This window comes from Electrophorus electricus, chromosome 19 (genome assembly GCF_013358815.1).
Source record: "Electrophorus electricus isolate fEleEle1 chromosome 19, fEleEle1.pri, whole genome shotgun sequence".
NCBI lineage: Eukaryota > Metazoa > Chordata > Actinopteri > Gymnotiformes > Gymnotidae > Electrophorus > Electrophorus electricus.
The window spans coordinates 2,744,133-2,753,664 of NC_049553.1; the positions used below are offsets into that span (position 1 = coordinate 2,744,133).

Here is a 9,532-nt window from a genome sequence, read left to right on the forward strand (position 1 = left end):
GTTTAGTCCAGTGATAAATCATTCCACCTACCATCCTGCTACCAGTCTTTTCAAAGTGCTGTTGTGACCTCACCATCTAGACAGGGTCGTAACATAGCCCTTACCGACAGGTCTGCTGTCATTGTTTCTAATATTTATAAGATGAGAGAGGAGTATACAGGAAATGTGTAGTTCTCGCATTAAGCTCTCGTCTATGAAAGTGCTGACTTCACCAGAATTTATGAGAGCTAGAGGAGTGAAGGATCTCTAATTCAAAACATTAATTGGGACAGAAACCTTATGATCTGAAACAACATCAAGGCAAGGTGAGGCAAGTTTATTTGTATAGCACGTTTCAAACATGGTGACAATTCTAGTGCTTCACATAGACTTCTGGATATAATTAGGTATCTCCAGGAGTGTGACATAGACAGCACAGAGGAAGCAAGAGGTGGGGTAGCAAGGAAGTGCTCTTTATTTTCCATAAGAGAATAACTAAGAGAAGCACTGATAAAATAAACAAAAAAACAATCCTTTTTCACGAAGACAGCGCAGCAATTTGTAGAGACTCTCTGATCTGTAGTCCAGCGCAATCTTCTTGGATCTGTGGGTTTAAATAGGTGGAGAAGAAAATAGGTAACGGGTGAAAACATTTAATAAGCAGGTGATTGAGAGCAGTGTGAGTGAGTGGTGTAATCCCTAGTAGCAGTGGGCGTGTCCCTCCTGCTGGATGGCTGGCCAACCATGACAATGAGATATTTATCAACTTGGGAATGTTTTCACCAAATATAAAATATTAAATTTTGTTGATTTAAATAGAAAACTAAATGTAAAGGAATAAAACAGAATATTATATAAAGAGATTTAATTAAATTTAATTAAAATAATTATACTTCATAAATGACATAAAATGACATAAAAAAGTGCATAAAATCAAATGTAACCTATAATGTGTTGAGTTAAAAGATGAAAATAAAGGCAGAATAATGAGGAATGAAATAATAACCCCACTAGCTCTTGCAAGTGGGACGTTGGTCTTCTGTTGTCAAACTTTAGAATATCGTTGAAGCAAATCACCATGCAAATGAACTCCTCAACGGGCGACACTTTGTCCCAACACACCAGCTCAGTTTGTACATGCTCGTATAACTCATTTTGAAACATATTGCTAACCATACAGCCAGTGGCCTGCCTAGCCTGTGGCTATGGAGCTGTAGCCCTGGGGCTTTTTTATTAGTCCTGCAACTTTTCTAATACCAAATTCACATTACCAGGTGAACTTTGAATAAAATCATGGTAAAATATAACCACAAATTCACTCACCAGGACTAAAAATGGCAAAATGTAGCATACACTGCCCTGCCAAACCAAATTTCAAACTAACAAACTCCACCTCCTTTTTTCTTTTTTGTCTTTGAATCTCAGACTTCTTGTGACTGATGCAATGATGACACACAAAACAATGACAAGGGTAATGTTAATGTTAACGTTTACATTGTAGACACTATTGTAGAACATTCATTTTTCTTACCATGAATAGAAGATACTTGCCCCTACACCATTGCCATTACATGTATAAAGTTAGTGTTACAGAGAACCTATTATTTATTCACTTTTCTGGTTAAGGTTATGATGTAGTGAGGTTAGAAGTGTTGCATTTATGATGATGTTCTTGAAAATAAATAGTAGAATCAATCTAGTGTAAAAATGAAGCTTTATTCTACATTATGCTAATAACTATTGGTTTTGGCTAACACTAGAGTCAGAGCCCTGACCTACCTAAACTGGAATGAAATTGAATTACCCATCTCTTCAAGCCTGCTTGATGGCATTACTTGATATAATAATTCATATTAAAATGGTGTGTGAAACTGTGGATGTAGGTTAGTAGTGAATAGAGAAAAGCAAGAAAAGAAAATTAAACCAAAACTAAACATAATGATAGTTATTAAAACTAGCTTCACATAAATTTACTGGCAGAAAGGTACACAGGCCACATTTGTAGCTGATTCATATTATTCTCCATTTTTAAAAGATCCTATATGTTTTCTAGGTGGACATAACACATTTTTTTCAGTAAGCAAGATGGAGAACAGAGCAGTGTTGGTTTTTCTAAAGGTTTTTTCCTCATGTTCTAAGGAGCTTTTCCTTGCCACTGTCCCCCTTGGCTTGCTCATTGGGGCTTGAACTCAGACATTTATAAAGCTGCTTTGTGAAAACAACTGTTGTAAAAAGTACTCTAGAAATAAATTTGACTTGACGTGACTCATTGATTGTTTGCCAGACTACCCTTTCTGTCACTCCAAAAAGTAAGGTAAGATCAGATGTGTGTAATGTGGGTGATAATGTTAATTTATCTTACGATAAGAAGTAATAGTCTCAGCCTCAGATGGCCTGCTCACACTCTATAGTTGGTCATCTTGCATGTTAGATAAAAGTACACTGAACCATATCAAATGCGTGACCCTAATGTGGGTATTTTATGCATCATATCGTGCCTCTATTGCTTTGTGTAAATTGTATCAGAAAACACATTACCTGTGAAAACAATAACAGGCAGAATAATTTGCTTAGTGTGTTTAGCAAAAAATTCACAGTACTGCACGTGTTTTCTGAATATTGCAAAATTTGTCAGATATGCTTGTATGTTTCAATTGACATCATGGATTTTTAGTTTGCTATTTAGGTGTACTGGTTAAGTACTCACACATTAAATGAATCTCATATTAAATTTCCTCGTGCAACATAGTAAAAATTTATAGATTCAATATAGTTGTTACAATATATCAAAGCACCTAAAAGTAAGATCAGAGTTCATTGAGGGTGTGGTTTCATGAATATCTGGTAAAGTTTTCACAGAGCAACATTTCTTATTTGGGTGAGCCTCAGGTCTCTGTGCAGTCTAGGCACACTGCATACCACAGTTTAGACGCCTTAAAATGATAGTTACTCCCTGATAACAGTTTCTCACAATGGGTTATAAGTTTATTTACCTATCTTTGAAGCTGTTATATAGTTGTTTACATGAACCATTCAAAGAACTTGACTCATATCATTAAGCTTTCTTAAAATGTAGAGATACCTGTCCATGCTGGTGATGATTTTGATGGATATTCATTTCACTATAATCTGTATTTCAACATCTTGACTGTCTTTGACTCTGGATATTGCAAAGGTTTCTGTGTAAATCTCACAGCCGTGTAGTTTGACACATCAAAGTCCTCAGCCTGAGGCAGAACAAGAGCCGTTACAAACTAATCACAGGACAAAATACACACAGAGCTAAAAATATAATTCTGTATTTTGTACAAATACATTATTGTGGACAGATCCATGTATATTATTAAGAAAATGAACGCATGAAATGGCATGACAGATTACTCAGTTACCTGATTTAAGTGACTTTGATTGTAATTGGAAGCACCTTTATGAAAAAATAGGACTATTAGTAATATTCCTGGTAATAACCTACTAATACTTACCTTTAGTAAGTGTTTACATTTAGCAGATTGTTACAAAATAGCAGTAGTGAAAGAGAAAACGTACCTTTCTGTTGATTTTTAAATAGAATTCCAACCAAAACTACCATAATAATGTTAAATATACTGGATGTTGCCAGTGCAGTAACAATCCAGAGATTATATTCTGAAATCATGAAAAATATTGTGGATCAATATCACACAATGTAGGGGCAAAGGTGCCCTCTAACTAAAACTATGCAATGTAGTCATTATTTCGTTATTCTAGATCTCCTGTTTTATAAAAATTCATACCTTCAACATCAACTTTAGTTCCATTTCCAAAGAGTATTTCCCCACATGCAGCCACAGCACAGTAATAAGTTCCACCACCAGAATGTCTGGTGTAACTCCTGGGAAGGTCGTAGACACAAGTCCATGTAGGAGATCCAGCATCAGAGTCTGTCTTACACTGATCACTCCTGTTTCCATGAGTGTAAATAATTTCTGGACGAGATTTGTTTGAGCCATGTCTGAACCAGTAGACACTGTGTTCTCCTGAGCAACTCTCAGTAACAGCTTGTAGTGAACACTGGACTGTAGAATATTCTCTGTCCTTGAAAACCATTTCAGTCTGAAGCTGCCACTTGATCTTTTCAGCTTGAAAAATGTGTAAAAACAGGAAATAATGAGAGAGAATCATGAATTCTGATTCATGGTTCTCTCTCATTACTTGCAATGAAAAAAAAAGAGTAGCCGAACAGTAAACCTGTGCAAGCAGTTACCATGAAATAGCAGAAGGGTCCCAGATCCAAACTCTACAACATTTGCCTTCACTGTTCCACAGAAGTATGTTCCAATGTCATCTTCTGAGACATCATTAATAATGAGGTCAAACATCACTTCACTCACAGAAACAGTGAAGTGGCCATTTTCAAATGCTCGAGCAAATCTGTATTTTGTACTATCCTCAAATGTTCTCATAATGTACTGAGGCACCTTTCCTAAACCCATTTTATACCAAACAAAAAAATGCTGGGGATTTTTTCTGTCTTGGACTATGTTTTGGCCACATTTAATTGCCACACTAAGTCCCTGCCTAACTGTTTGTACTTGAATTTCATTGACTGCAGAGGTTTTAACTGGAGAGAAAAAAAAAGAAAATTTTTAATGGCTAGAATCCACCAGTTATTTATATGTACCATGTACTTAACAGGTAGATTGTAGGATAAACATATTGTTTATTTAAAATATGACTTACCAGTTATGAAGAAGCAAAGAGACAAAAAATGACTAAACATTTTTACTGTTTAGACAGTGAGATAGTAAAATCTAATGAATCAGTACCTTGTTCAACTGTTCAACAGCAAAAGAGGCTTTGTGTTTTCTGAATGGATGTTTTAAAGTTATAAACAGATTTGATTGGTCCAGTAGCTTTGAGGAAATGCTATGTTGTAGTTTCACATTACAGAAAGAGTACTGCTGTGGTGCTATTTAAAGCAGTAAAGAGGCGAGCCAAAATGAGGCACAAAAAAAATTTTTGAAGAGTTATGTTATCCTGTAGTGCTGTCACACGAAATGTTCAGCTTAGTTTATTTAACAAGTTTTAAACCACTAGACTTTTGTTTTAGGCACGGTGAGCCTTGAAAACAATCATGTCAGGTAATCCATAACAAAGTGCTCTAATTACAAAGCATTTTAAATGTTGAACTAAGGTCTGCGTGTGATGTGGTGGTTGAACTCAATCCTGTAGGTCAACTTTACCTGTTGGCTCTTACAAAATGATCCAAAGCACATGACTAAATCAACAATAGCATAGGTCAAACAGAATAACAGAAACATCTCTTATTTGGAATGGCCAAGTCAAAGTCCTGACATTAATCCCATTTTGTTGATGTGGTCTCTTCTGAGGCACTGAAATCCTAGGCAATTATCCCCAAACTATACATTTCTGAAATAATTTTGCATATATGAATGCAGGTTACAGTACCTCCTAACTGGGAACAGAACTGATCAGCAGATGCAGGACATGTTTGGTGGAGGTTACTTACAGTAACTGATAACCGTTTTAAATTTTGGATTAAACATACTTTTCAAATTAATGGCCTTACATGTTTAACAGTAGAATGACCAAGATGATCATTTTGACCAGTTTGAAATCGATATAATTGAAATTGATAATTTTATATCAGTAACTGATTTTTATATAACAAAATAATCTCAATCATGTCTACCAATAATTGACTTATATTAGCATACATTGGTCGATCAGTATTTTGGATTTAAGAGCATTTAAAAAAAAAAGAGTAGTTCTATCATGAAGACCATAGCAGACACCTTGACTGTATACAATATTAGATTATGTGATTAAGAATGGACACATTTTATAAAACATTCTCGTGTAAGTCTAGATGGTTATAAAGGGTTCTCAAAGCTGTTGTTATGGCGAGGTCATGAGTAGACCAATGAAATGTATTCATAAAATAATTTATGAATATGGAATGGCAAGATTTGGTAGGTTGCAGGAAAAGGAAAATGGACAATGTGTACTGAAATCAAAATGGCATGTAGAAACAGTCTGATTCAGGAATTAAGGTCTCTTACAAAGCAATGAAGGCATGCATTGGAGGAGGAAAGAGAATATTAAAACACTACAGAAAGAGTGGAGTGTACTAGTGCATCCTTCTTTAGGAATTCTTTAAATTATGCAACCTTATTTAGTAAGGAGAAATAAGGAGTTGAAAAGTATGAAAAAGTTAATTAGAGGGGTATTTTGAGGGTGGAGGTGCCACTACGTATTCCATCTGGAGGTTAAACAGAATAGCAAATGGATGCTAGCCCACCAAAATGGAGTGAGATTCAAGACAAGTTGTATCATGCAAAGGCAGTTTCTGCACAAGGTGTATGAAAAGGCATCTGATGTCTTGATATTTTTGTGGAAGATGATGGTCGTAAACTGGTAGAAAGGGATTATTAGAGTGGAGAAGTGTAGGAGGTATTCTTATTCCTAAAGAAAAGGATTCCATGGGTATAGAATATTTTCAGCCTATATGTCTTCTTAATGTGGATGATAAGATTTCTTTTAGTCTAAGAGTGTGGAGACTGGCAAAATACACAATTGGTGGTAAGAGTTGATTACATCCAGCAGAGTTGGTTACATCCTGGCTGAGATTGGAAATGGTCATGAAGGCTGGTTGTTCCAGTTCACCGATAGCATTTAGAGTGGAGATGGAGCTAATAATTGTAGCCTCGAAGTGGGCTGTAGGTGTGGAGTGGCTACACAATGGCTTCCGGTTACCTCAGGTTAGAGCATACATGGAAGACATGACATGACAACGCTGACAACTACTGTGCTGTGTACCTGGTGGTTGCTTGGGAAGATAAATGATAATCTTAGGTGGGCAAGGATGAAGCCTAATAGCTGTTCACCTTCACATTTCACCTGCTTTTTTGGTCCAATAGTTAATAGAGGAACTGCTATGTTGTAGTTTCATATTAGAGGAAAAAGTACTGCAGTGTTGCTATTTAAAGCAATAAAGAGACATTCTAGTTCCTGAGAATAATGACATAGCATATAGTGCTATGTTAAACAAGACTTACAAATTACATATTACTACACTCTCATGAAAGCAAATTTATACAAATAGGTTTTCAGACTTGCCTTAAAAGCAGAAATAGAAGAGCCTTGGCGAACAGTAAATGGTAAGGTCTTCTTGGGCATAGACAACAAATACATAGTCACATCTAAGCTTAAAACATGCCCTTGGAACAGCCAACAAATCCTGTGAAGAAGGCCTCTGGGTTTGCTGCATGGTTGAATAGAATAAATTATTGAAATAAGAGGGAGCTGGTCTGGTAAGTGCTTTAAAAAGAAACAAAAGCATTTAAAATGAATTCTAAACTGAACTATAGCTAGCAGTTGGAAAATAGGACAAGTGTAATGTGATCTCTTTGCTTAGTGCTAGTAAGTAACCTAGCTACAGTGTTCTGTACTAGCTGTAAACTATGTTATAGGGAATGGTTGATCCCAATATATGTTACAATATTCAATTCATGAAGAAAGGATTGCATGAATGACCTCCCGAAGGTTGCAGAACGCTTAAAGTTCACAAAAGGTCTAAATAGGAAAATATTGCTTTTCACCACAAAATGTATTTGTTTATTAAATCTGACATCAATCAAAGAACACACAATTTTTTCAGTATCATCTTTGCATGGGAAGACAAGATTAATCACTTATGGGGCTGTTATTGTCAGTAACGACCAGAGAGTCAGGATGGAAATGCATATATATTATTGGGCTATATTCCAAATGCATAGACAAACTCATGATCAAAAGGTAGGTTTGTTATCAGCAAACAAGAGTCCTGACAGGCATCCAAAGAGGGTAGTAGCAATATGGTGGGTCATTGCACAGAAAGAGAGAATGGCAGAAAACATGGCTCAGGAGAGGCTCAGGAGACTTCAAAACTGAAGATCTTGACTTGAATAGGGCAGGTAATTTAGAAACAGAGGCAAAGGAGGGAACTGTAATCACAACAATGGGGATACAGAATGAGGGAGTTGAGATGGTTGAAGTTAAGGTTGTGATAATACCCTGCCTCTCTGGAGCAGCCGATGGCAGTCTGTGGTCTCCCTGGAGGGTGACCATTCAGACACAGTGTAGGACATTCAAGGTGACCTGCATGGTAATCCTGAACCAGCCTGACAAACCCATGCTGATTTTATGTGCTAACAAATATGCTGAGAGAAAAGACTGCAACTACTCCTCTCTTTTTGCTGAAGATGGTCTCAAAGCTTTTTTGAAAAGGCACCACTTAAATATCTCCTTGTGAGAAGACTGTCTGTTCTGGATCCAAGGTTCCTGCTCAAGAACAAAGAGGTAAGTGCCTGAATACACCACTATTCTCCTTGCAGAAGCTGGCTTCAATTAAGAAAAATTCTGTGATTAAATTCTGTGGGAGTTTTGTCACTTTTATGACCACAGCCTCATATCGGAGTCAGAATCCTTCAGGAACTTCAACCAACAAAGCAGAAGGTTGGATGAATTTGACAATGAACATTTATCCAACAAACTGTTTTGCCATCTTTTGAACCTAGTAAAATCCTGCTCCTCTCAAATGGTCCAGTTGCTGTTGACAGAGGTTTTTCAGGTAACAAGAAGGTAATCATGGAGAACCTTAAAAGAGCATTCACTGATTTCTCAGCGGATAATTCATTAACATGTGAACCATGTTGGAGGGCTACTCCTCTCTACAGTTGCTGCCAGCCAGAAATATCACATGTATCTTGATAAACAAAAACAACTAAAGCAAGATGAGTGGAAAACACAGACGAGGAAAGCACTAACTGAGGAGATAATTGAGATAAAAGCAAAAAAGGAGAATAGAGGAGGATATAAATGTACTGCTTAAGACTGCTGATCACAATGCTGAGCTGAGTCAGAAGGAAAACTGTGCTTCATCTCAAAGTCCAAGGGACATCAAAGAAGTGCAAAAGAAAAAGAAAAAAAGCTGGAGGCTTTGGAAAAACAGCTGTCAAAAAAGCTGTCAGCTGTGGAAAAACAAGGAACCGGAACACACTCCTTAATAGGTCCTGCCCTATTTGACATTACCTTGCCGGAAATTTGTGATGTTTTGTGCAGTTTTTGTTTGTTTTTTCAACTGAATGGGATAAAAGCTAATAACATCAACTTAAGTTGATTTGTTTACATTTATGCATCATCTTTCTGAGTTAATGTGAGGTGAAATAAATATTTTGAGTTTATACACTGTATACTTAGAACACAACGTTTTGCCTAACATGGGTTTCACCAACAATGTTGAAATTGTTAACAAGTCAGGCACTACTATTAAAATTGTGTCTATTGATGTGATTTTTATTTTATTTTTTGCATTGTGCTATGTTCATCCTGGTGCCAGTTAAGATGTGCCTGTACTTTGACAGCTGACTTGGGTGAAGGTAAGATTTAGCACTCAACAATATACCAATTGAATAGTGGAAAACAAATATTATAGTTATAACAAAGCTATTCTCAGTTTATTGCTTCTTCAACCCAAAACCCTCCACCCAATGAAATGCTACATAATCATACT

At 36.4% G+C, this 9,532-nt stretch overlaps 1 protein-coding gene across 1 annotated transcript; it reads right to left on the reverse strand.

Annotated features, from left to right (window-relative positions):
* Window positions 1-301: 301 nt before the first annotated feature.
* LOC113568994 lies at window positions 302-5,005 on the reverse strand. Its single transcript, XM_035519743.1, has 7 exons — window positions 4,699-5,005; window positions 4,223-4,579; window positions 3,753-4,097; window positions 3,526-3,624; window positions 3,369-3,403; window positions 3,062-3,206; window positions 302-583 (listed from the first exon to the last, which is right to left on the reverse strand). The coding sequence occupies exons 1-6, from the start codon at window positions 4,736-4,738 to the stop codon at window positions 3,102-3,104; spliced, it is 981 nt and encodes a 326-aa protein (XP_035375636.1). The 5' UTR covers window positions 4,739-5,005; the 3' UTR covers window positions 302-583; window positions 3,062-3,101.
* Window positions 5,006-9,532: the final 4,527 nt, after the last annotated feature.

What these genes read in the sequence shown, in the direction of transcription:
- LOC113568994 (XM_035519743.1), bottom strand. Translation starts at nt 4,738, where the DNA reads ATGTTTAGTCATTTTTTGTCTCTTTGCTTCTTCATAACTG. An exon ending in TCTTTGCTTCTTCATAACTG is followed by an intron (nt 4,580 to 4,698) that starts GTAAGTCATATT and finishes TTTTCTCTCCAG; the next exon opens with TTAAAACCTCTGCAGTCAAT. An exon ending in ATTTAAAAATCAACAGAAAG is followed by an intron (nt 3,404 to 3,525) that starts GTACGTTTTCTC and finishes TTTTTCATAAAG; the next exon opens with GTGCTTCCAATTACAATCAA.